Source organism: Emydura macquarii, unplaced genomic scaffold (genome assembly GCF_026122565.2).
Source record: "Emydura macquarii macquarii isolate MOO-44397 ecotype Brisbane River unplaced genomic scaffold, CSIRO-AGI_Emac_v2 contig_374, whole genome shotgun sequence".
In the NCBI taxonomy this organism is placed as follows: Eukaryota; Metazoa; Chordata; order Testudines; family Chelidae; genus Emydura; species Emydura macquarii.
In genome coordinates this window covers 15,168,965-15,196,230 of record NW_027130511.1, presented here as the reverse complement: position 1 = coordinate 15,196,230, position 27,266 = coordinate 15,168,965, and the positions used below count along the sequence as shown (strand labels likewise).

At 41.1% G+C, this 27,266-nt stretch overlaps 1 protein-coding gene across 1 annotated transcript in view; it reads right to left on the bottom strand.

Annotated features, from left to right (window-relative positions):
• Positions 1–27,266, bottom strand: part of PRKD1 (protein kinase D1) — a 274,425-nt gene that overhangs the window by 102,418 nt on the left and 144,741 nt on the right. The window contains exon 2 of the mRNA XM_067534536.1: positions 9,829–9,967. Within this exon, the coding sequence (XP_067390637.1) occupies positions 9,829–9,967 (139 nt within the window). The remainder of the gene's footprint in view (positions 1–9,828; positions 9,968–27,266) is intronic.

Genomic DNA, 27,266 nt, shown 5'->3' with positions numbered 1-27,266 from the left:
TCAGCAGGCCTTTCAACTGAATTTCTTGGTCTTTTGGGTCCTCGGTTTAAAAACGCTGCAGATCTTACATTTGTCTTTTCCGTGAGCTTCCCCCAAGCACTTAAGATAGCAGTCGTGGGGGTCACTAAGTGGGAAGGCCTTCCTGCAGGAGGCACACGGCTTGAATCCCAGCGACTGGGGCATAACCCGGCCGCTCTAAGTCCCCTTATCTCTGACTACTCTTAACAACACTTAACAACTACTTAACTACTAAAACTAACTTAGAATAACAAAAAAGTTTCAAAGAAGGGGAATAGTACTTGCTGAAAGCAAAGCTAGTTCCAGCAACCTTCACGGGCGGAAAGAAGGAACTGAGGGGACGTAGGGCTGTCAGTGCCTCATATATCACGGCATGTGTGCGGGGCTCCAGGCAGCTCCGGAGCCGGCCCTACGGGATCTGCTAAGGGGAAAAAAGTTCCAGGAACTGTGTACGGAGGCATGCACTCACCTATAGTGGAATGGACATGAGCAAGCACTCGAAGAAGAATAAAATTTAACATCCTTGTTGGGGGTGGGGGAAGAGGAAGGGACAAACCAAAGCAGCTTTTTATTTCAGAAAGGGAAAGTACACAAAAATGAGGATGTTGGTTAAACAGAAATTAAAAGGTACAGTGCCAAAAGTGAAATAGCCGTTGATGGACCTATCCTCCATGAACTTATCTAGTCCTTTTTTGAACCCTGTTACAGTCTTGGCCTTTACAACATCCTCTGGCAAAGAGTTCCACAGGTTGACTGTGCAATGTATAAAAAAATACTTCCTGTTGTTCATTTTAAACCTTCTGCCTATTAATTTAATTTGGTGACCCCTAGTTCTTGTGTTATGAGGAGGAGTAAATAACACTTCCTTATTTACTTTCTCCACATCAGTCATGATTTTATAGACCTCTGTCATATCCACTCTTAGTTGTCTCTTTTCCAGGGTGAAAAGTCCCAGTCTTACTAATCTCTCCTCATATGGAATCTGTTCCATATTCCTAATAATTTTTGTTGCCCTTTTCTGTACCTTTTCCAATTCCAATATATATATTTTGAGATGGGGCGACCAGATCTGCACGCAGAATTCAAGATGTGGGGATACCATGGATTTATAATGAGGCAATATTATATCTTCTGTCTTACTATCTATTCCTTTCCTAATGAAAGTTGAGTTTAAAAACTTGGTAATTAACATGCGTTAGCTAACATACTTCAAAACACAACCTATTTTTCCCTAATTTAGAGAAGCTGTAATTGAGGCACCACTTTTTCCAGCTTAAAAAAAAAAAAAAAAAAGACAACATATGGAAATGTTCTATTCACACTAGGGTTATAAACTACCGCATTGGGATTTCTGAACAAATACTAGATTAAAATTATGAACACAGTTATCAATAACATTCAAAGCAACATGGAAAGATCTTTGGCTATGTCTAATGGTGATTCAAAAAATGGAACTTTAAATACTTTTCCAAAAAGGCAACTGTGCAAGTTAAGCCCCGAATACTCATATTTACACTTATGCTTTCTCTTTAATCAGTACTTCAAGCTTTCTGAGCTGATAACCTCATTTCAATGGGATAACTGCCTGACCACAAAAACAGCCTTAAAATATAAGAGACTGTCATTAATAATCTGAATTAGTATTTTTCACCGAGTTCACTTTTATACCTGTGACTACGTAAAGCAGTTACAAAAAGAGTACAAAGCATCTGAAGAGATGAAGCACAGAAAGAGAAAAACTATACAATTTTAGCTGCCTCCCATCAACAAAAACAAATCCAGTTTTGCTTCTATATTTAAGGTTTTTCACAGTAGTGGCCTTTGGAGACTCCTTTCCTCCTTTCCTGATCATACCCTCCTGATTTTTCTCCGTGTCTTTATGCCCTTTCCTAACATATTTTTCAGATTTTCAAACTTCTTTTTTATCTTTAGGAAGGAGAAATAGCTAACCAATCAGCCAGCATCTGCATTTAAAAAGAAAGAATGCACAATGGTTCTGGTTTCAAGGAAGTGATTTAGACATATTGTTTAGAAGTTTTAGAGATGGTTTAAGCCACTGGTATTTATTTCTCACACACCATTATTTCTGGAAGTTTTAATGGCCCACTGGCACCATAATTGTGTTGCCTAGTTTTACTTCTGTAGAAAGACCCATATACTCTAAACTGCATAACAACAGAATATACACATGCTATGAAAAGTGATTATAGAATCATAGAAATGTTGGGCTGGAAGGGATCTCAAGAGGTCCATCCTCCATGCTAAGGCAGGATTAAATATACCTACAGCAGCCCTGACAGATGTTTGTCTAATATATTCTTTGCAACCTCCAGTGATGGGGATTTCCATACCCTCCCTAGGTAATCTGTACCAGTGCTTAACTATTCTTATATTTAGAATTTTTTTTTCCTAATATCTAACCTACATCTCTCTTCCTGCAGACTACTTCAGTGGACATGGAGAACAATCGATCACCATTCCTTTTTATAACAAAGGACAGAGGTCTGTGTGGTGGCTCCAAATGTTCTAACCCTACTGATGACCCATGTGGGTATCAATATGATGCCATATGATGGAATTTGTTCATTATTTTAAAAACCTAGAAACACACAAAAATGTTAAAATAATATTAATAATGGTGCAAAGTCAAGCACTCAAAGGATAGGAAATTCCAGAACTAAGGTTGCTTTTGCAACCTTAATTCAGTTCCCTTGTCTATATGAATAATGATACAGTCGTAAATTACATGATTACATACTACTATTTACCCAGGATCCCTGCGTCATTCAGTGCAAAGAATGGACCCAGTCTGAAGATGAATCAGGATTGTGTCATGAAGGAGGCTGTTGTCTGTAGGACCTTTGCCTTATTTGTTGGAGAAGTTGGAAGGTGTGCAGTAAATGAGGCAGGGGAATGATTGCAGGAAGAATAGGGATAATTTCACTCCTGGTTACAGCAGTTGGATGTTGCCCTGGAGAACTGGATTCTATCCTTGCCTCTGCCACAGAGCTTCTGTGGATGTTGGGCAAGGAACTTAAACCAAACTTTTCAAATGGTCACTAATTGTGTATTCTTTATGTTCTGGATGTTCAACCTGGAATCTGATTTGCAGAAGTGATGAGACCTCAAAGCTGCAACTGAAGTCAATGAGAGCTATGCTTGGAACATATAAAGGACTATATAACATTAAATACACTGAAAAATCAGGTCTTAGGCATCTGAAATTGGGCACCTAAAATCAATGGATACTTTTGACCTAAATCTCTCTGTGCATCAGCTCCCCATTTGTAAAATATGGATGATATCACCTCTCTTCTCAAAGAGGTGTTGTGAAGATAAATTAATTTAATGTTTGTGAAGGACTTAGATATTATTGTGATGAGCACCATAGAAAAGTCCTTGAGGAAATTAATAATTTTGTCTGCAGAAGGGAGTTTGAATACTGTGCAGTAAATAAGCCCTAGGGCCACATACTGAACAATGAGGAGAAAACAAATATTGAATAGCTGTCCATTAAGTGAGCACCATTCATTCTGTGAACTGAGTGAGGCACGGAAAACACAGTGAGGCATACACACAAGGAGGCTGAATTAAGATCACATAGACAACCTTCATCCTGGCATTTCCTAACTTTTGAGTGTTGGACCATGCAGCCTTAATTATGTTTTTTAGTGGAACAGACTCAAGCTCATAGACTTCAATGCCAGAAGGGACCATCATTATCTAGTCTGATCTCCTGCACATTGCAGGCCACAGAACCTCACCCATCCAATCCTGCAACAGGCCCATAACTTCTGACTGAGTTACTGCAGTCTTCAAATCTTAATTTAAAAGCTTAATTTTAATTTAAAGAATCCACCATTTACTCTAGTTCAAACCAGCAAGTGAACCATGCCCCAAGCTACAGAGCAAATGGTGGCACTTTCTGGCCAGTTCAATGTGGATTGTGAATTTTCACATCATAACACAGTAGCCCAGATAACTAGAAGGCATGGCGTCCATAGACGAACAGTGTGATATTTGTTACCACTATACTGTCATTAATATTGTGAGCACACTGAATATGCATTTTTCCCTTTTCAGGTTCTTGCTCTATAAATTATACTGGCACATTATGTGGCTATGTCTGAGTATGATTTAATGTTTCTAACTACTGTGAAGTAGCCTATTAGGTAGTGTTCTTTCATATGACCCCATCTGACAATCAGGCATAAAAATGATACTGAAAGAAAACTCAATTACATTTGCCATCACTGAAGAAAAATTCTCTTGAAGCTTTGCAAAGAACACTTGATAGAACATGAGTGGTTTCTCTTCCAAATTGTGGGAGGGGGAGGGGATAAGGGGGCAAGATTTTTTAATAATGTCTCACATTTTTACTCTCATTATATTAAGAATCCAATGGGTCTCTCAATGGCAAAATTTGGACAATCAATTTTTTTAGGGTGTATCAGCACTGATGTACGATTTTATATTTTAGGTAAATCACACTTTAATACCTTTTCCATTTCTTTTGATGTGATTTTGCTTACAATTTGCCCAGCAGATATATTTTTAACTTTTAAAAAAATTAAGTTTTAATGTATTCCCTCTTTGACATGACATAAAATTGTAAAACTCCTACAGCTTTCTAATTTTTTTAAATATTATATAAGAACCCTGTAATTTTACATGCCAGAAAAGACAGAGCACCTGAGAATAAATGCTTATTCAAATTTATAGAACAGCATTCAGAGATGCATTATGTTTTTCTAGAGGAACTAAAGGTCAGAATGTGTGAGAAGACAAAAATGTTTTTCAAATAATCCCTACTGAAATGTTTTTCTAATTACTCACCCTACTGCAAAATTTTCTTAAAACTGTTATCAGTATTCATATGGGACATATCAGGGTGTAGATATTTAAAACACAAAACAATCAGATACAAATATTTGAAAATACAAAATAAGTCTCTAGGCAATAAAAAAGTGATATTTTAAATAAATACATTTTTTTGTCTCCTGATTATTTGGGTTCCTTTCTTCTGTGTTTTGGGATACAGTGTAAACTGCTTGGCATTTAGGATACTTAAGCAGTGTGTGCAAGTTCACTGAGATGTGATTTTTACATGAAGAAAGAAAAGTACAAATAAGTTGTAGAAGTTCTGTATAGCAACATTCTGAAATTCCCTGGAGGAGCATTGACAAGTGTGTCAGGCACAAAATGAAGGAGAAGACCATTTCTAGGTAAGAACTAGCTTACAACACCACTCCATTTGTCAAAATTTTCCACTTGCTTTTTATTACGAGTGGAATTCAGGAAGCAACAGGACCATTTGGCTACCAATGGTTTAAAGGAATCTTTTTGGTGGTCTACATAAGTATCAGAACAAACCAAGCATATAATAGAGAAGCCAGGGGCTTGGAAAACATGGTACTTTATATGAAGGTCCTTTTGCAGAATGAAAAAGTTGAAGAACTACTATCCTAGGATGTTCATCTTCCTTCCCAGCATAAAGCTCTTGGGAGAGTTGAGGAAAGAAGGAGAGTTAGACAGCCAGAATCCCAAACCCATGTCAACAGTGTTTTGAGTTGAAGGAGGTTTCTGGTTTTATATGGTCTGGTTTAGTCCAGTAGGCCAGAACAGTTTAAGAGGAAAAAAGCGATAGCATCACATCTGCCTAAGAAACATAACAAGAGCAGAAGCAGGCACCCATATGCTGACCATCAGAAATGAATGGTGAAATTGGGTATGAACTATACCTGGAGGGCATGATTTTCAAAAGTGCTAAGCATTCACCTAACTCTGCTCCCTCTGAGGTTAGGTCAACATTGAGAGCTGTTAAAAATCACTCCTTGGAAGCCTTGCTAACAATTCAGACATCAAAAATGTAAAATAGTATGTACTATACTTCATATACATGTTTATTTACACACACCGACAGTGAAATTAACACTAATTTTAAAGGGGAACATCAATGACAACTATAGGTAAGCCAGAGGTTCCCAAACTACAGACTGCAGAGCACTTGCAGGTAGTCATTGGATTGCTGTTTGGTCAGCATAGTTCTGGCACCTCCTCCTGGCTTCCAGAAGACCTGTAAAAGCAGCTGGAAGAAAGGGAGAGCCAGTCTTTATTAGGCACTACTGCTACACAGGAGGAGAAAATGAAACAGGATCCATTCTCAGGGACAAGAAGTGGAGATGAATGAAGTTTGATTCATATAAATAAATGTGTTATACGTGAAACACATACAACATGTAAAATGGGCCCTAGCTCACATTCTTATGCATCCTTACTTATTTTAAACTTCAGTGGGAGTTTTCTAGGTAAGGAGAAAATAGATTGGGCCCTATTTACAAGTAAAATTGAGAAGTGATGGAAGAAAATAGTAACGCAGTAAGAGCAGGAAAAATGAAGAAATAATTGCGAAAAATGATCTCATCTTCAGAGTATTTTCCAAATATTAAATCTCTCATAAAATATTCACATTTTTTTCTTAGAGCACAGTGTCACCCAGGTATCAAGTCATGGATCGATCTGTGATTAAGCCAGAGAGGATTGAACCAGAGACACTCAAACAAATTGGGACCTCAGGATGCTAGGCATTGTACAACAATATAAAAATGCAAGGAATATTAATCTACATAAATTATGTATTTAAAAAACAAAGATCTCATCTCTCACTTCCCAGGCAATACCACATTGCACATGGAGATGCCAGAGCGGCTGTGGGTTTTGCATCTGCACATTCATTTGAGATCTGGCAATTTGCACAGTCCACTGTATCAGAGAGTAAGAATTCCATCTTCTTCACTAGCCTAGAAAGGGATTCTAAACATGCCATTTGGTTTCACTCAATTTTCTCTTTTTAATTTTGTTTCCAGTCATGATAGAGTGTGCAGTTCCACTGTTCAGTGCATTCCCTGTACTTCTAAACAGGAAACATTCAATTATGTAAATTGCTTTGAATTCAACCACAGTGCATATTTGCCCACTCTCATGGACAGACATTAGGTTTCACCAGTGAAGTAGGGGCATGAATGCCTTAGAACTTTCATTTCTCCAGTAACGCCGTTCTCCTTCAGGTACTATATTAGTGTTACTTTTGAAGATTTAAACAGCTGCCTTTCTAATTTTGGCAAATTGAAAAGCATTTAAAGTGGTCTGCATTTCAAAAGAGAATAAGTTACATGCCAAATAAAAGACTAAGTGCAGTGTTGACTGTAGCATTATTACTGATTTAGTGAATTGTAACAATTATATACTGTAGCAAATATGGAACAGGATAACTGATATCTTTTCAAAACGAGAAATCTGATTCCTGATCTGGAAAATATGAACGTCCTCTTGCTGACTTACAGGAATGCTTTAGATCTGGACTTCTGTACTGTACAGCCTGTGCCTTTGCCTTCTTGAGCAAAGGGTATGGAAAATGGACTTTCTTTCATGCAACAGGCTTATGGGAATGCTATGTTTATTTTGATTCAAAGCTTATCCTCTCCTTCCTCTTGCCAATATCCCCCAGAACTCAGACTTTGGCTCTCTCCAAATGATCTCTCAGTGATTTTTTCTGTGGCTCCAGTTACTACCTATATGTTGATGGCTTTAACTTCTTTCTCCTCACCCCGACCTTTCCCCAAGCATTTAGCTGGTTTCACCAGGTATGTCTCCAGGAACTCGACATGGATGTCCCATGACAAAAACTAAGCTCCTCATCTCCCTCCAAACTTTCCCTTATCGATCTCTCTAAAGTTCCAACATCCTCCCAGCTGTCCATCCTTTCAAACATAACCTATTTTCTATTTCCCTCTCTCATTTTCTCCCATTTAGGGTGTTGCCAAATCCTGTCAACATTTCACCTACATCTCTAAAATTTTCTATTTCTTCTCCAGCCTAATCACCTAATGTCTCATTTCTTCTACTGTAACTCATTATTTTCTGGCCTCCCTAACAACTGAAGATGCTCTCACCCACCACTCCATTCATACTGTTCCCAGTCCTCATATCCCTTCCCTATGTACATCCCACCTCCAGCTCCCTGTTAGGGCCTAACGTTTCTCATCTGGTCTCTTTTAACCATCCTCTTTGCTCTGCCACTACCTAATGCCTACCCATTCCTTTTGCTTCCTTCCTTCACTATCCTCTCCATGATTTCTTCCACATTATCTCATTATATCTGTAACAATATCACTAACCCAGTGCAAAAAAAATTCAGCATCTCCTCTTTCACAGTCCTCCTCAAAATATACTTCTATGAAGTCTAACCACCATAACAGTCCTACTCTACCATTGGCAAAAGTGAGATCATTAATTAATTTTTTAAGACACAACAACAGTATGTGATAATACTATCTCTTGGTCACCCAGAAGTTTGTGGGTCTGATCTGTCCTCTTGGGTTGGAACCTCCTTAAAGAAGGGACTGTATCTTTCATTATCTACTCTATCTCCTTTGACTGGAACCCCACACCTTACTTTGCTCTGTCTTCAGTGGAATGGGAAGTGATGTGCTGATCTGACGAACTTTCCTTTGCCTACCTAATATTTTTGTATTTAGAAGGACAGAGAATAGAGAGCTGATCAATGGCACTGAACAAACACATCTTTCATATATGTGGTTATGTTTATACTTTCCTAGATATTGTTTTTCTTCTTTCCCCTTGAGACGTCCTGTGACTTTTGTTTGTAACTAACAATTATTAGACTTAATATTGATATATTCTTAGTCCATCAGCAAATAAATGCTATCAGACTGGTTTTATCAGTCTCATAACCTCAGGTTAACAGAGTGTTTGTTCAACACCCATTGTATATGTCCTGAAGCATTACCTGCATATAAGGAGGACTAGGAACTGGGGCTTGCAGGAACAATTTCTGTATGGCAAGTGGGAGTGAGAATTCAAGACGGTGAATTCAGATGTTGAGACAATTAGAAGACGGAATCAAGAGAGGTGCATATTTATTTATTTAAATTTATAATAGTATCTATAGGCACCCATTTTTGCCTTTTCTTAGTAATTTAAGAATATCAGAAATAATAAAATTCACTACCTGTACAACATGACTCACATTTTTTGTGCTGGCTTCACACCTTATCTTTCCTTTTCCTACCATTCTCTTTGCTGGTTATCTTCATGTTCTGTCCCTATCTAATTTACATTTCAAGTTCTTCAAGGCTGGGTCTATACTTTTTTTAAAAACTGTACACTGCCAAACAAAAGTATAGTCCTACATAAATATGTATTTCTGATAAGTAATAACAATAATAATGGTTTGTGCCATTAGAGTGTGTTTGATCAACTAAAACATTAAACAATTGCTATCTGATGCATGTTTTTATATACATTTCATTTTAAGCTACTTTTAATGTAAATGCAAGTTAAATTTCATGTGTTCTGATGTTACTTCCTATGTTTTGGTTTTATCCTTTTTCACAGAAGTCATTTATCCTCCCACATTAGCTTTTTTCCTTAATGTATACTATGTGTTATTACCATTTGTCTATGTTGCAGATAATTTTATCCTTTATTTTTAAAACTGTTTATTAAAATTAAGTTGCTGCTTTATTAGAAATGATAGCAAAATCAGGCTGTCAGAGAATATGCAGTATGACACGGGAAAAAGGCATATAAAAACATTCATTAAGGGCTAATTTCTGTCCTCCATTATTATGTGCAACAACTCCCAGTTGCTGTACACATATATCTGAGGGAAGATTTTGGCTAAGCATGTAAGAATCCATAAAATGAACTAAGATACCTAACCAAAATATTGTAGATATTATAAATTACAAAACATGATTGCAAGCCTCAAGAAAACATACACTTTACCTGACAACACAACCTCAATTAGGTCTCCTTCTTGGATATCATTAGCTGACTTCACCAGCTGGAGAATGTTTTCAGAGGTAGGGTCATGGCGAAAAAGTAGAATCTTATCATACATGCCATAGAAACCACATTCAGGAAACTGCAAATACACAACAAGGAACATTTATTATAATAATATGAAATACAGATGTGTAAAATATAATTAACAAAACAAACTTATTTTTGATAATGGCACTTTCCTAAGATTTACATACGACAAAGTTACACATTTATGTAGATGAATTTTTTAGCTGATGTACCATTTCTTATTCCACAGCTACCAAGTATGAAGCTTATTACCCATATCAATGCTATAATGTATGTGTTATAAATACTTCAGTATTCAGTAGTTAGATTATCTTCAGGCTCTAGAGCTGGCTTTTCCCCACTCCATCTAGGCTCTTTTATGCTTCCTTCCCTTGTAGTGACTGCTATAGAACTTCCTTACAGATTTCCAGATTCCTCTAATGCTACCGCTAAAACCACTATTTGGATCAACCAGAAAAAGATGCCATTGGAGTTCAACTCAAGTCTCCTCCATGATATTTCTCATCTCAATGTAAATGGGAATCCTGAGACATTCCAAAACCAGGGCACTTTACATTTAAGTGCCATGAGTTTCAGCATAATAGCACCATACCTTTGTCATTTCACATATTGTTTCCTTCAGAAACCTCAGATTAATAGCATTCAGTCTTGGGGCTGTCCCATAGCAAAGCCATGGAAAGGAAGACAGATGGGGTAAACTCCACATGGTTCACCATGTGGAACTTTCTTGGAACCATCCCTTCTGGTTGGAGGGGTATGAGGGCTATGCTCAATTTTGTCCATCCCACTACTTGTACTCCATTCTAGGTATGAGAGGAGGTACTCTCTCTGCCCCTCTTTCAATTCAGGATGGGGCTTCATTCAAATCCCATTGGAAGAGGCTATCTGGGAGAGATGCTGAATCAGCACATTCAATAATTCTTATTCAAGAATAAGAGCTCAATTTTTCTGGCATCAACAAATGACTACTGTTCTCCTGGACAGAGAGAGATGCATGAAGTTTGTACCGTTGTGCTGCATGTCTAAGAAGAGTTTCTGCCACTCAAGGTCTGGAGAGATTATGGCCCTTTACATTCTTCTTAGTGTAGCTTCCTGTTACTGCTATCTATAGAACAGTGACAAGGTGAGTAACTCCAAGACACCTGTATCTGACTTTACTTTTTTAATACATAGTTCTCTTTGATCTGTTCATATCTGTGTCTACATCCTGGATCAAAGCGTGCCCGAGAAAGCATATTATCTTCAAAAAGCTTAAATGAATGCAGAATTCAACTCCCTGGGTTAAATTCAACACTTGGCTAAGCCAGCATAAATCTGGAGTCACCACACTGAAGTTTTTGGAATTTTGTAGGATCTATACAAGCATAAATTAGAGCTGAATTTGGTCCCATTCTTCTATATCTCCCTCCTTGACTTGCTCTGTTTTCAATGGCCTGAATAAAATAATAAAACTGCAAATTTTTGAGGATTACAATTAGACCAATAAAAAAGCATTACCTACAATTTTATTTTCAGGGCAGGGAGGGTGACAAGTTCTGTGTCAACCTAAATAACGTAATTATAATTTCCAGGGCTTAATTTTATTTTTTTTAAATAAAAACAACCTATCAGCCCAGCTCTAACTTCTACTTGATTCTGGGATCCAAAACTGCCTCCTGCTACAACGTAGGAAATGCTATCTTCTGCCACAATAACGTCAGTGTTTCAAACAGTTTAGATAATTTAAGTTAGTCATTAGTTGAAAGTTCTCCTAAGAAAATACTAGGCACTAAGTGTCTGATCCTGCACCCTACTACAGTAATGGCAAAGTTCACAATGAGTTCAACAGTGCAGCATCAGATCTTATGTCCAAAGAAAATGACAGTCAAGAACTTTTCCTGAAAAGTGCTTAACAGATCATGTATGTAACTACGCCTTTTCTGATTTTTCCTTAATCTTATAAAATTAAATGCTCTGAATTCATAAACATCTAATTTCAGCATATGGACACCAGAGTGAACATTTTTTAAAGTGACTAAGGATTTTGGTTGCCTCAATTTTTGGACGCTCAATTTATGGAACTTTGAAAGGGCCCGATTTTCAGTGGGTGGGTAACTCAGCACATTCTGAAAATCAGGCTTATACCTGCAAGAGCTGAGCTTCTCAAAAAGGGTCTGGGTGAGGCGCTATGAAGCTCTTGTTGTGTAAAGCCCGTTGGAATGAGGCACCGAATAAAGCAGAGCTCTTGCAAGCAAACCTAAGCACTGAGTGACCACTGAACATCACACAGCTCCTTTAAGGACTCAGGTTGGGACCTAAAAACTGAGAAACACAAAATCACTTGGTCACTATTGAAAAATCTTGGCCTTGATGTTTAAATTGAGAAATATAACACACTAGAAACCAAACAGCTATTAAAAAGCTCTTCATAATTTTATTGTCACCTTCCAACATTATATATTTTTAACATATTTCTTTTAAAAACAGAGTTTAAATCTGGTACCAACACAGTGTGAGAAAGTACAATGTAGGTAAAAAAACTGCCACTGTACAGTACTATTTCATTAGGCCAATGTTTCTGATTTTTTTCTGCCTCCCTGATATATCTGCTTGCAATATCTTATCTAAAAACTACTGAACATAATGAGATCAATAACATGCTGGTTAAGTAAGCTAAAAACTTCTTACAGCTTAGTTAATTTCATATTCTTTTCCACAGATGATTCAAACTGTTCGGAAATACATTACAACTAGCAGGAATAATAGCGTGCTCTTCAGGGAAAGGCCATCTTTTTGTTCTATATACAGCGCTTAACATAATAAGGTTCTGCTCCTTGACTAGCCTTTCAGGTGCTATGGTAATACAATAATAATAATAATAATAATAATCATGCTATTATTTCCCTACAATAAATTGAACAGCAGAGCTAATGATTCAATGTTTAAATAAGAATGTGCATCTAACTTAAAAATAGCCACTAGTTACACAGATAATATATAACTACTTGTATCTTTAAATATTCTGTCTAATTGTTTTTCAGAAAAAGCACTTCTTTATTCATCAACAAGAATTCTTACTGCTTTTGCTGGGCCTTTTAGAAAAGGCTTCAGTGTGATGTAGTGCAGGGTATGGAGGTCACTATGACAGCAGAGTTTCAGACACTGCTTAGTTGTCATGGCAGCAGAATCCAAGGCTTTTTTGAGATTAAATACTTATTTATGGGACAGAACAAATGTATGCACATCAGCTTTTGATTTAACAGGAAAAAACAGGTAGACAATCTTTCAACTATCACACTTTTAGAATAGAAACCCTGCATATGAGATTTTCAAAAATCGTTTTAAAGGCAAAATGATCTACTGCACTACCGCACTTGTAATAGCTGAAAGAAAACACCAAAAAAAATAAATAAATATGGGAAACAACATTCCCTAATTTGGTAATAATCACCTGTTTGCATGTAAAGGTGTTTGAGTTTTGAAATCTGAAAATCCTCATTAAGCTAAACAGGCTTTCCAAAAAGCTCATAGCCTGTAAACTCATCTTGAGCTTATTACAAAATCAGAAATGTTTTTCAGAGTCTTTGTTGTTGTAGCACAAACATCTGAGATAAGTGATTTCAAATCCCTCCCAGTTTCAAAGAGCCAAACTTGTAATTTTGAAAATACAGCTAAACTGTCTGAATTTAATATCAAAGGCTCAGTTCAACTCTACATCAGCAAACTAACTCCAGGTCTGAGGGATTTTTGACAATACTGTTACATTTCACAGTAAATACATGGATATCCAGGTACTGAGCTTTACCATAGATTAAGTGGACTGGTATCTGTTAATAAGAATTTAAAGTTCAGCATTACTCACATGTGCTATAAGTAAGGTTAAGATTTTGTCACAGTTATTTTTAGTAAACATCACAGACAGGTTGTGGGCAATAAACAAAAATTCATGAAAGCATGCAACCTATCTGCTACTTTTACTAAAAATAATGGGAGTAGGTTACAGGGGGATGACTGAAGCCCAGGTTCCACTGTGGGGGGTGATAGGGACTGAAGCTCCTGCTGATGCCTGTGGCAGCTCAGAGCTCCGGGATTCCCGTGGCAGCTCAGAGCTTTGGGACTCCTGCTGCCCACAATGGTTGCGAGCTCTAGCGCCTGCAGCTCAGAGCTCTGGGGTCTCTGCGGTGGCTTGGAGCTCCAGGGTCCCTGTGGCCTGTGGTGACTCGGAGCTCTGGGGCCCCCGCTGCCTGACAGCTCCAACCCTGCCTCTCCGGGGCAAGGGGCTGAAGCTGAAAATGTCACAGAGGTCTCTGAAAGTCATGGAATCCATAACTTCTGTGACAAAATCTTATCCTTAACTATCAGAAACTAAGAAGCTTATACCAAACATAAGATGCTCATACCAAAGGACTAAGAATCAACAGAGAATGTCCAATTAAAATTACTATGTACTATGGCTGAATTATAAGTGAAGTTTTCCTTTTTTATGTATGTAATTTGAGTAAATCTACAATTAACATACAAATAATTTATGGCACACTCCAAACTATAACTGATATGACATATGACAATGGCATATGTGCAAAGAGGCTTGTGCCTTTGCTCAGCAACCACATATAAGAACTGGGCAACTGGGTTGGGGGGGGGGGGGAGAGGGGGGAGGGTAAGAGTTGAATTCCCTGCCTTGGCCCATTAACCCACTACTCTCCCTGCTTCTAGAGCTGTAACTACTTTTATGCACCCTTCTACCTCCACAGACCTTGTCAGCTTCTGTTCTTGCTGCACTGAATGCCTCAATGCAAAAGAATGCTAGGTAAAAATGAAAGGAGTAAGTCATTTCACTCACTCCTGGGGTAATTCTGTGCACAATGCAGAATTTGCACAGAATTAATGTTCTGTGCAGAACTTCATTTTTTCCCACAGAATTGGTGCTGCAGAGCTGCTGGGCCTCTACTAGGGGCTGGTGGACCTAGCAGAGCCCAACTCCCCAGCTTGCAAATAGAGAACACTGCGGAGAGGAGGTGGTTGTGGGGGAGGGAGTGTTCCTGGCAGCTGCAATTCGTGGCATGCTCTGAAGGAAGGAGGCAGCGTATGGGTTGCAGCCCCGCAGTGAATGGAGCACCTGGTCTGGCATGGATGGAGGCCCTTGGCAGTGCCAGCCCTACACAGCTCAACACTGAAATCACTGCAGGAAACTCCATACAAGCCTGGTCTGACCAGCATCAGCCTATTTCTCCTTCTGGATCTCTGGGAGAGGAGGTGCAGGTGTCTGGGCTGGGATATGCCCTGCGGCTGGGCTCTGGGGGAAAGGGGTGTGGGTAACGAGCCATACGGTGGGGCTCTGGGAGGGATGTGTGGGTGTCTGGGCTGGGGGGGGGGACCTCACACAACCCCTTCCAGCACCTCCCCAAATGCCCTCTCCCAGTACACAAACACTCACCCCTCCAGCACCCACCAACTGTTTTCCCTCAAGATGTGCCCAGCTGGCACGTGTGACACACCCAGACTGAGGTGCCCAACAAAAGCATAACAGAGAAACAGGAACTGGGCTATTGTAGGGGTTTCTTTAACTTTAGACTCCTGGGGAATCTTTCTGTTGTCTGCATTGTTACAGACATACTCGCTGACAGATCTTTTGTAATAAATTACCAAAATAATTGAAACTGATGTGATTATCTTGTGTTATTTTCACAAATAAAATATGCAGAATTTTGCAGAATTTTAAAATATTGTGTGCAATATTTTAAACATTTTTGACACAGATTTCTCCCAGGAGTAAGACTCTATCTGAATAATATTGGGCCTGAGCACTGGGAACAACATCATCCCATCTCCAAGGAGCACAAGCTAACCAACCTAGGTGAATGAGCTACAGGATGGCAAACAAAACTCATTTTTGACAAATGCAGTGTAATGCACACAGAAAGAAATAGTTTTAAATACACACTTAGTTGGTTCTAAATTAAATACAAAATGATTCCATTAAGCAGAAATGTTTCATTAATCTATACTTCCCCGTGTCTTACTGTTATGGTGTACTTTGGACTTAATATTAGCTTAAGGAAAGAATTTCCCCCATCTTCATAGAATCATAGAAGAGTAGGGTCGGAAAGGACCTCAGGAGGTCATATAGTCCAACCCCCTGCTCAAAGCAGGACCAACCCCAACTAAAATCATCCTAGAAGTTTCAGTAGTATTGAAAATCAACTTCTAAATACATTGTAACTACAGTAACTGTCTCCAAGACTTTCAATGAGGGCAACATCTGAGTAAGCATCCAAGATTCCTAGATCTATTTTTACACAGGGTTGTTCATAATCTTTGGAGGCTTTTTTTTTTTTTTTTTTTTTTTTTTTTTTGCACAGCCTCAAATGGAAATATTTTAAGTATCTAAATATTAAGGACCAAAATCACAGCCAGGGTGAAACAACAAGATTAAAGGAATGGTACCTGCTTATTTCTTAAGGTCTGATTTTGTCCCCACATTTTTTGAAGGTTGCAAATTATTTAAGCTACCGCTGAGATTTTTCTGGTTCATCACTGACTTATCTGAGGCCCTGAAATAAACTGTTAGTTTATCTTTTTAGCAAGTTTGGTCTACATTAAGCTGAGGTAGGAAAGAAGTCAGTTTTCTAGTTTAGAAGCCAGTTTAAAATGGACCTACAAGTGGAAAGTTTAAGAGACTGGTCTTGAATTGTGCCATACTTCACACAGAGTATTAATTGTCTCCTGCTACTCACCTTTAGTAAACCCTAGCAACTGTACAAAGATCTAACCAGCCTCTGGAAATTTCTTCATTCACATTTCTGTATTCTGTATTTTAATCATGTTCAATGTTAGGTCAGCCCCCCAATAAAGAAATTATTGTTAATTTTTATAACATCATTCTCATCTCTTATGGACTGTTTTCCCTGTTCTTGGAATTATAGTATTACAGATTTCAGCACTGAAAACAAAGGGAATAATCACCAAAAGGCATGCTAGTTTGACCTCTATTTTAAGCCAGGTCTTAGAACAAATTTTGAAAGAGAAAGTAATTAAGGAAATAGAAGTAAAGGGTAATTGGGATAAAATACAATATAGTTTTCCAAAAGGTAGATCATCCCAGACCAACCTGATCTCTTTCTTTGAGAAGATAACTGGTTTTTTTAGACAAAGGAAATGCAGTACATCTAATCTACCTGGATTTCAGAAAAGCATTTGATACAGTTCCATGTGGGAAATTATTAGTTAAATTGGAGAAGATGGTGTTTAATATGAGAACTGAAAGGTTGATAAGAAACTGGTTAAAGGAGAGACCAAAACATCTCATTCTGAAAGATGAACTCTCAGATTGGAGTGAGGATACTAGTTGAGTTCCTCAGGGATCAGTCTTGGGACCAATCTTATTTACCATTTTTATTAATGACCTTGCCAGAAAAAGTGAGAGTGTGTTAATAAAATATGCACCTAATACAAATGTGGGAGGTATTGTTAACATGGAGGTCCAGAATATCATAGAAGAAGATCTGGATGACCTTGAAAACTGGAGTAATAGAAATGGAATGAAATGTAATAGCACAAAGTGCAAGGTCATGCTCTTAGGGACTAACAACAAGAATTTTTGCTATGAGAGCCGACAACATTTTCCAAAGGTGGGGAACTTCCCAAATAGACATATTTGCTACCACGGAAAACAAGAAGTGCGCTCAATATTGCTCCCTCCTGGGGTCGGAGGATGCCTCCCTGTCCGACGCTTTTCTCCTATCATAGACTAGGGGCTTCTTCTATGCTTTTCCCCTGCTACCTCACATACACCAAGTCCTCATGAAGATCAAGAGGGACAGAACGTGGTCATGCTGATAGCCCCGGCATGGCCCAGACAGCATTGGTTTGGGATGCTGTTGGAGCTCTCAATGGCCCAGCCATTGTCACTCCCATTGAGACCAGACCTTCTCTCTAAAGACCAGGGCTGGCTGCTCCACCTGAATCTGGCCACTCGGCGCCTGATGGCATGAATGCTTTGTGGCTGAGTGGGGACGAGCGCCACTGCTCGGCCCAAGTTCAGAGGATCCTGCTGGAGAGCAGGAAGCCATCTATGAGGGCATTTTATTTAGCCAAATGGAAACGCTTCACCTGCTGGGCAACAGGTCAAAATGCCTCGCCGACTAAATCCCCTTTTCAGATGATCCTGGACTATCTGCTTCATCTGAAGCAGGAAGGCTTGGCCTTCGTGTCTATGAAGGTGCACCTGGTGGCAATTTTGGCCTTTCATCCTCCGATCCAAGGCAGGTCGGTTTCCTCCCATGGGATGGTGTCCAGATTCCTCAAGGGCCTGGAGAGATTTTTTCCTCTGACAAGAGACCCAGTCCCTCAGTGGGATCTAAACCTCATCCTCTCAAGATTTACGGCACCGCCATTTGAGCCATTGGCTTTTTGCTCCCTCCCACATCTGTCCTGGAAAGTGGCATTCCTAGTGGTGATCACCTCGGTGTGGAGGGTCTCTGAGTTACAAGCCCTGAGCTCAGAGTTGCCACACACAAAAGGTCGAACTTCGTCCTCACCCAACCTTTCTGCTGAAGATCGTTTCCCATTTCCATGTTAACCAGGACATATTCCTGCCAGTGTTCTATCTGAAGCCTCACAAATCCAATGAGGAGAGGTATCTCCACTCTCTCTATGTGAGGAGAGCATTGGCTTTCTACATCAACAGGACCAGACCCTTCCACTGCTCCATGCAGCTCTTCGTTGCAATCGTTGACCGGATGAAGGGACATCCAGTGTCGTCCCAGTGGATCTCATCCTGGATTACGGCCAGTATTTGGACCTGCTACAAGCAAGTGGGGGTCACGCCCCACTTCCCTGTCTGCCCACTCCACAAGGGCGCAGGTGTCTTCAGTGGCCTTCCTGACGCATGTACCCATTCAGGACATATACAGAGCTGCTATGTGATCCTTGATTCATATATTTACGTCCCACTATGCCATCACGCAGCAAGCTTTTTGAGATGTGTTGCCCATGTCCAATCCACAATCCACCCTCCTTTCCCTCTGTTGGAGTTCCGGCAAGAAGGAACTGAGAGGGAGGGGGCGAGCAGTGCCTTATATACGAGCGTGTACATGTGCTGCTGTAGAGGGCGCTAGAGCCAGCCCTACGGATACCACTAGGGGAAAAATTTCTGTCACTGGTGCATGTGGCGCGCATACACTTAATTCTGAATGGATATGAGCAACACATCTCAAAGAACAACAGTTATGAGGTAAGTAACCATTCTATATAACTAATTCAGAGTTCTTGGTCAATATGGAACTGATAAGATGAATGGAAACGTTCAGAGACTGCTAAAATTTTGTTTCTATCATACCTCTGTGTAACAAACTCATTCTTTCGGACAAAACCACAACACAAAATGGCCAGATCTGGCCACTGGCCACCAACTGGATCTTATGATTACAACGTATATCAACTTTAACAGCATCCTTATTACCCACAGTTATCAAAGTGCTGATTGTGACACAGACCATACTTTGGTATACAGCAAGATGAGATTTAAACCAAAGAAAATACACAGATGTAAAGCAAAAAGATGTCATCTTATTAACATCAGTATCATAGCAGATCAAGGAAAGTCATAGCAGTACAAGAACATATTAAAACAAGCCCTTGACTACAGTGATTGTCCTTCAAGTGCCCAGCTGAAGTGGGAGCAACTGAAGAACACAATCTGTGATGCAGCTTTGTCAGTCTTTGGAAAGAAGGAAAACAAGACTGGCAACTGGTTTGATACATATTCCAGTGAGATGACACCAGTCATCAAGGCCAAATGTATAGCCCCAATGAATTATAAGAGAGATCCAAATGAAAAAACCTTACAAGTGTTGAGAGTGGCAAGAACCAAGATACAACAAACTGGTCGACGTTGCGCCAATGACTATTGGCTGCACCTGTGTGAAAGCATCCAAGTAGCAGCCAATACAGGCAACATCAGAAGCATGTATGATGGGATCAAGAAAGCCTTGGGCCCAACTTCAAAGAAAACAGCCCCATTTAAAACAACAACCGGGGAAACAATTCACGACCGCACCAAGCAGATGGATCGCTGGATAGAATGCTATTCTGAGCTTTACTCTTGTGAAAATATTGTTATGGACATAGCCTTCAATGTCATTGAAAGCTTGCCTATTATGAACCAACTCGATGATGAACCAACTGCCAAGGAGCTTAGCCTTGCCATAGATGCCAAAAGACTGCATACCATCAGTGGTCATAAAATGCGGAAAACCTATCCTACTGCAATACCTTTATGAGTTGCTCTGTCTGCTGGAAAGAAGGCAAAGTACCACAAGAAATGAGAGATGCCATCATCATCACTCTATAAAAGCAAGGGTGACAGGAGCGACTGTAATAACTATCATGGCATTTCCCTTCTTAGAATCATGGGGAAAGCCTTTGCCCAAGTTATCCTGAATAGACTTCAGATCCTGGCAGAAAGAATTTATCCTGAATTTGACCTTGTCAGTAGAAATGGACTATTGGTACTTTTAGAAAGGATTGGATATCCTCCCAAGCTCTTAAGCATGATTCAGTCCTTCCACGAAAAAATGTACAGCACAGTCCAATATGACGGCTCAGTCTCCAAGGCTTTCCAGATTTGTAATGGGGTCAAGCAAGGCTTTGTACTTGCCCAAACTTTGTCCGGGATCTTCTTCTCCTTGCTACTGAAACAAACTTTCTGTTCCTCAAATGAGGGAATCTACTTGCACACAAGATCTGATGGAAAGCTGTTCAATCTTGCAAGACTTAATTTTAAAACCAAGACTTGGGAGGCCCTTATTCAACAGCTTCTTCTTGCTGATGACACAGCAGTGACGACCTATACAGAATCCAATCTCCAAAACCTCATGGACAGTTTTTCCAAAGCCTGCCAAGACTTCAGGTTTACTATAAGCCTAAAAAAGACTAACATAATGTGCCAAGGAGTTGAAGAAGCACCCTCCATCAAAATCAATAATTATGTACTTGTAGTGGTGAATGAGTTCACATACTTGGGATCTACTATCGCAGTCAACCTTTCACTTGAAAAGGAACTCAATATCCAAACTGGAAAATCTGCCACAACAATATCTAGACTGAGCAAGAGGTTACGGCTGTTAGACTTGAAGGCGTTTTCAGCCCAACCGAAACCCACAATAATTAACAGGCATGCATAACAAAATCTCAAGGACAATGGCTAATGTAAATGCCTGATAACTCGAGGACCAGATGCCCATTTAGTGATTCTGCCTTTCCATGAACAGCACATTCCTTGCACCCTCCCCCCCACCCACCCTTGTGGCGTACCCTCTTATCTATAAAGATTCCACCCATTCCCCCCCCCCCGAGGCTAGTTAGAAATCCTGGTCTGTCTCTGTCTTTATCACCCCTGTTCTTACTGAGAAGAACAAGGTCTGTATTTGTAAGTAAATAGATAAAAGAAATGTAAATGAATTGTTTAAGTGAGAAAAAAAAATGTATATAAGTGATCTTTGTAACACCATAAAGTTGAAGCTGATTTGTCAGATTTCCCGATATCGCAAATAAACTGCTCAGTATTGTATTTACTGCCTGATTCTTGGAGAAAGAATCCTTCTTGCTTTACATGGCAAAACAACAAACTGACAGAACACACAAAGATCTTTGTGTATCATGTATGTGTTATCAATACTCTTGTATGGGAGTGAGACATAGACCTTATACTGTCATCAGGAAAAAAGGCTCAATAGATTTCTTATACAACATCTTCGTCAATTTTTTTTTTTTTTTTGAATCTCCTGAGGGACAGAGTCACCAACGCCGAGGTGCTCAAGCAGGCCAGGTTACCCAGCATGCAAACACTCATAAACAGAGATGCCTCCACTGGCTTCAGCATGTGTAACAAATTAATTATGGGCACATCCCAGAAGATATCCTTTAGGGTGAATTAGCATCTCGGAAAATATCTAAAGGGTGCCCAAAACTGCTTTTCAAGGATGTGGTGCAAATGAGACCTTAAAGAAATGGAGAAAGATATGGATAACTGGGAAGATCACTTGCAGGATTCACAGCCGTTGGAAACAAGAGCTCAATAAAGATCTCCAAAACTACAAGAGGAAGCAGTCCGGTTTAGCAGACAAGAAAGGAGCTCACAGAAGGCAAAACCCAAAAGGTCAAAACACACCTTTAAATGTGACAAATGTGGCAGATATTGACTCTCTCAAGTAGATGTCTTCAGCCACAGCCGTGGCTGCCATAAAACCAACTGAATACATTTTTTACCTCTGAGGGGTACATACCCCTGGTCTCTTGAGACTGAAGGATGCCAAAGAAATTCAAAGGAGTGAAAAAAATGTAATATTTCTGAAAGACCGTGAAATAACCAAATCACGTCTAGAATCTGTAGTAAGTGAACAGTCTTCATTTCACCAGGTACTTTTACTTTTTCAGTGTTTCCCAGTGATATCTGAATTCTCTCAATTGTATTCTACCCTATGAGTCTAGGCTTATTGCTTCAGTGTAGAAAGCTGTCTTATTAAAATGGTAACTTACTTGAGGGGAGACATCAGGTGTTCTTCTTTGAATGCTTGCTCATGTCCATTCCATGTGAGGTGTGTGCTCACTGTGTGCACTGTTGCTGGAGATTTTTCCCTCAGTTGTATCCATTTACTCATACACCATGCTACTGGGAGTAGCAATTTCAGCACACTTTCAAACAGTGCAAGGGATTCAAAGACTGGTAGCATGGCTACCCTGCTGCACAAGTTTGTAATATGGTGGAGGGCTTTCTCTGCAATCTTCTCTCTTGAAGTGCTATGCATGTTGATTCACAATCTGGCTCATAATATCTTGGGGGTAAAATGACTAATTTTGACATTTTTAATAGAGGCTTAAAATGGGAGGTTTTGTTATTGCTCTAGATTTTATACAGAAGACAAGAGGCACATTGACATACTATTTAAAAAACAACAAATTAATATAATACTAATACATGATTCCAGGATGTGGGGAAAGGGTTTTGGAAATCAAACAATCAGAATGGGCATGGGAGAATGCCCCCACACAACCAAACAGTAATTGGACAGTATTTTATGCGTGTTAAAATAATTCCTTTTTTTTTTTTTTTTGCAGGTCACAGAACCTTGCCCACCAACTCCTGTAATACACCCATAACCTCTGGCTGAGTTACTGAAGTCTTCAAGTAATGATTTAAAGACTTCAAGTTACAGAGAAGCCATCATTTACACTATTTTTAACCTGCAGGTGACCCATGCCCCACGCTGCAGAGGAAGGCAAAAACCCCCCAGTATCTTTGCTATTTTGACTCATGGGGAAATTGCTTCCCAACTCCTAACGTCAGTCAGTTGGATCCTGAGCATTTTGGCAAGACCCAACAGCCAGACATATGAGAGTGAATTCTTTCTACTAATTCAGAGCCTTCCCCAGATAGTGTCCCATCACTGACCACTGGGGATATTTGCTACTAGCAATTGCAGATCATCTACATGCCAATGTAGGCAATCTCATCATACCATCCCCTCCATAAACTATTAAGCTCAGTCTGGAAGCCAGTTGTGTTTTTTGCCTTACTGATCCCTTTGAAAGGCTATTCCAGATCTTCACTCCTATGATAGTTAGAAACCTTCATCTAATTTCAAGCCTAAACTTGTTGATAGCCAGTTTATATCCATTTGTTCTTATGTCTACATTGACGCTTCACTTGAATAACTCCTCTCCCTCCCTGGTATTTATCCCTCTGAATTTATAGAAAGCTATCATATCTCACCTCAGCCTTTGTTTAGTTAGGCTAAACAAGGCAAGCTCTTTGAGTCTCCTCTCATGAGGTAGGTTTTCCATTCCTCTGGTCGTCCTATTAGCCCTTTTCTGCACCTGTTCCAGTTTGAATTCATCTTAGCTAAACTTGAGAGACCAGAACTGCACACAGTATTCCAGATGAGGTCTCATCAGTGCTCTGTATAATGGTACAAACACTTTCCTATATCTACTGAAAATACCTCACCTGATTCATCCTAAGATTGCATTAGACTTTTTCATGGCTGCATCACATTAGTGGCTCATAGTCATCCTGTGATCAACCAATACACCATTTCTTTCTCCTCCGAGTGTCCTTGGCACTCGTGGTGAGAGCAAAAGGTCCTGCTCAGATGATCTGCCAATGTATTTTTTAAACCCGTTAGGTGCACCACTTCCAGATGGATGTTGTGGCTCACGCAGAACTCCCAGAGATGCAAGACCTTTTGACAAAGGGTTGAAGACCTGGCTCCCCCTTGCCTGCTGATGTAATACATGGTAGCTGTGTTGTCCATCTGGACTCTTACCACTTCACTGGAGAAGTGTGGTAGGAATACCTTGCAGGCCAGGTGAATCGCCGTGAGTTTCCTGACATTGATGTGAAGACCAAAGACCCTAAGTCCTTAGGGCACCAAGATGGGCACCCCATCCCACATCCGGAGCATCTGATATCAACAACAGTTGGTCTGGGAGCCACAAAAGGTACCCCTGCCATTTCATGCTGAGGATCCAGCCACGATAACAGAGAGGTAAGTACATGGGAGGAGATCGTGAGTACTCTGTCCAAGGAGTGTCTGACCGGGGAGTAAACTGTGGCAAGCCACAAGTGGAGTGGCAGAAGACACATCCTGGCATGTCAGACCACGTACGTATATGCTGCCATGTGCCCCAGGAGACTGAGACATACTCTTGCCATGGTGAGGGGATGGACAGTTAGTCAGACTGTGAGCCCGGACATTGCTAAGAATCTGTCTTTGGGCAAGAGCACTTTGGCTTGAATAGAGTCCAGGACTGCCCCTATGCACTCTATCTTTTGAACTGGTGTAAGTATCGATTTTTGCTCTTTTATTAACAGGCCCAGTGACTGGCAGGTGTCCCTCACAATCTCGATGCTGCATTGAACCTGCCCCCGTGATCAACCCCGGATCAGCCAGTCATTCAGGTAAGGAAAAACTTGCACTCCTCTGCGCCTGAGGTGGCCGCCATGCATTTGGTGAATACACGCAGTGCGGTGGAAAGACACGTTAGGGCCTGCACCTCCTGAATGAGGAGTTGCTCATGAGAGGGGTCCCTGAAGAGGGGCAGGGAGGGAGGGAGTGAAAGAAAGTGGAGGGGATAGCCAACAGCTACTGTGCTTAGAATCCAGTGATCCATTGTTATGGCCCTCCAAGTCGGGAGGAAAGATGCTAGGTGGGAAGAAAATAATCAGGAAGTAGGATCCTGAATAGAGTCTGGTAGGTCATGCTCAGGCACACCTTCAAAAGCCTCACTTCTGCCCCGAGGGATGTTTGGCCCTGAACTTGAGGCAGAGGCTGGTGAATTGTCCTGAGGGCATTTATAGTTCTTGTGCCTCCTCCTGTAGGGCTCCGTCTGGGCCTGACCTCCAAAGACTGCTGTTGAGAGGGCCTGAAGTGCCTTCTGGACGAAGATGGGGTGGAGAGGCCCAACGATCTCAGAGTAGCCCTTGAGTCTTTCAGCCCATGCAGCCTGGCATCAGTCTGGTCTGCAAAGAGGGTGGAACCATCAAATGGGAGATCCTGGATGGATTGCTGGACTTCCATTGAAAGACTGGATGATTGGAGCCAAGACACTCTCCTCGTCGACACTGCGGAAGCCATAGCCTGCGCTGCCAAGTCCGCTGCCATCTGTAGGGAGGCTCTGGCCACTGCTTTCCCCTCCTTCAGGACTGCTTCAAATTCTTGCTTGGAGGACTGCTTGAGGGAGCCGGTGAACCTTTCCAGTGACTGCCAGATATTGTGACAGTAACGTCCTAAAAGGGCCTGCTGATTGGACAACCTCAGTTGTAGGCTCGCTGTTGAGTACAACTTGCAACCAAATAAATCTAATTTCTTGGCCTCTTTATTCTTGGGTGTTGAACTCATTTGTCCCTGCCTGCACACTTGTTAGCAGCTAGCAAGCACGGAGATGGATGCGTGTATAAATATGCAATCCCCTTGGCGGGCACATAATATTTCTTCACCGCCACTTAGATGTGGGGAGCAGGGAGGCTGGGGTCTGCCACAGTGCCTTAGTGAGCGTTAGCACCCCACTGTGCACTGGGAGGGCCACTCTGGAGGAAGCTGTGGATGCCAGGATGCCAAAGAATTCACCTACTGGCTCAAAAGTTCCTCTATTTTGAGGCCTAAGTTAGCCACTACCTACTTCAAGAGGTCTTGGTGTGCCCTGTAATTGTCCAGAGGGGCGGTGTGATAGGGGCCCGCTACAGCCTCATCTGGTGAGGAGGATGAGGAGGCAGGAATCTGAGGGGGAGCTGGATCTTCCTCCCTGGTCGGGGTGATAACCGAGGGACTGGGAAGACTCTCTTTTGGGTAGCCCAACCCATTATCTGCTTCCGGTGTCACAAACAGGCCCTTAGTGGATTGCGGTACTGAGACGCTTGCAGACGACTAAACATATGGCATCATGGCCTGAGGGAACCCCCACTGATTCCAATGTTGCCAGGGACCTGACCATTGTCCCTGCAGCCAGCCTCCCACCTGCGGCAGCCTGGGAAAGTCAGTGGGCTGCTTGGGAGCTTGCCCTTCTGAGGGATGACCACTTCCTCTCTCGAGTCCAAGAAGCTAAATGGTGGTGACCATGGGGGTGCCGATGCCACGTGCTTCTCTGTGCCGCTTCTTAAGCGTCTGGACTCTGGCGATGGGGAGTGGTGCCAAGAACCAGAGCATTGTTTATGCCTTGACCGCATCTTGCCCTTGGGCTTCTTATAAGAACTTTTGGGGTGCCGGGGCTCCAGAGATTCTCTGCAGAGGCTCGCAAAGTGATGTCGATGGCTTGGGGAGTGCCAGCGTTCCCGAGATTGACGCCAGCATTCTTTGCACCGGTACCGATGTTCTGGTGACTGGCATCTGGCACCTGGAGATCAAAAACTCTACCCCGACATATGACGATGCAGTACTGAGGAGCAGTGCTGGAATTCTGATGACTACTGCAAAACCAGCATGGAAGGGAGGGGATGTAGTGGAACCAGCGCTAGGTTCCCTTTTGACTGGCCCATGACCTGGGTATCTGAGCTTCGGTGCCCTGCTCTACCCTCCTGCAATGTAGAATGCACCAGCAAGGCCAACAGGTCTTTCCTGGCCTGGAAAGTCTCAGGTGTAGAAGGGACAAGTAAATGGCACAGGCGAAAGCATTCTTGGGGCCTAATCAGCTTTCCCTGCAGTGCCCGAGGTCTTCTTAGGCAACTTTGCCTCTTTCTCAGCATGTGCCTTTCTCTTTTTCGGTTCCGGCAATGTCGAACGGTGTTGTGTGGGCACCAACACTGGGGGAGCACTTATAGTTGATGCCGCCGTACTGGATGCCGAGTCCAATCACAGCTCCAACACTGGTCTGAG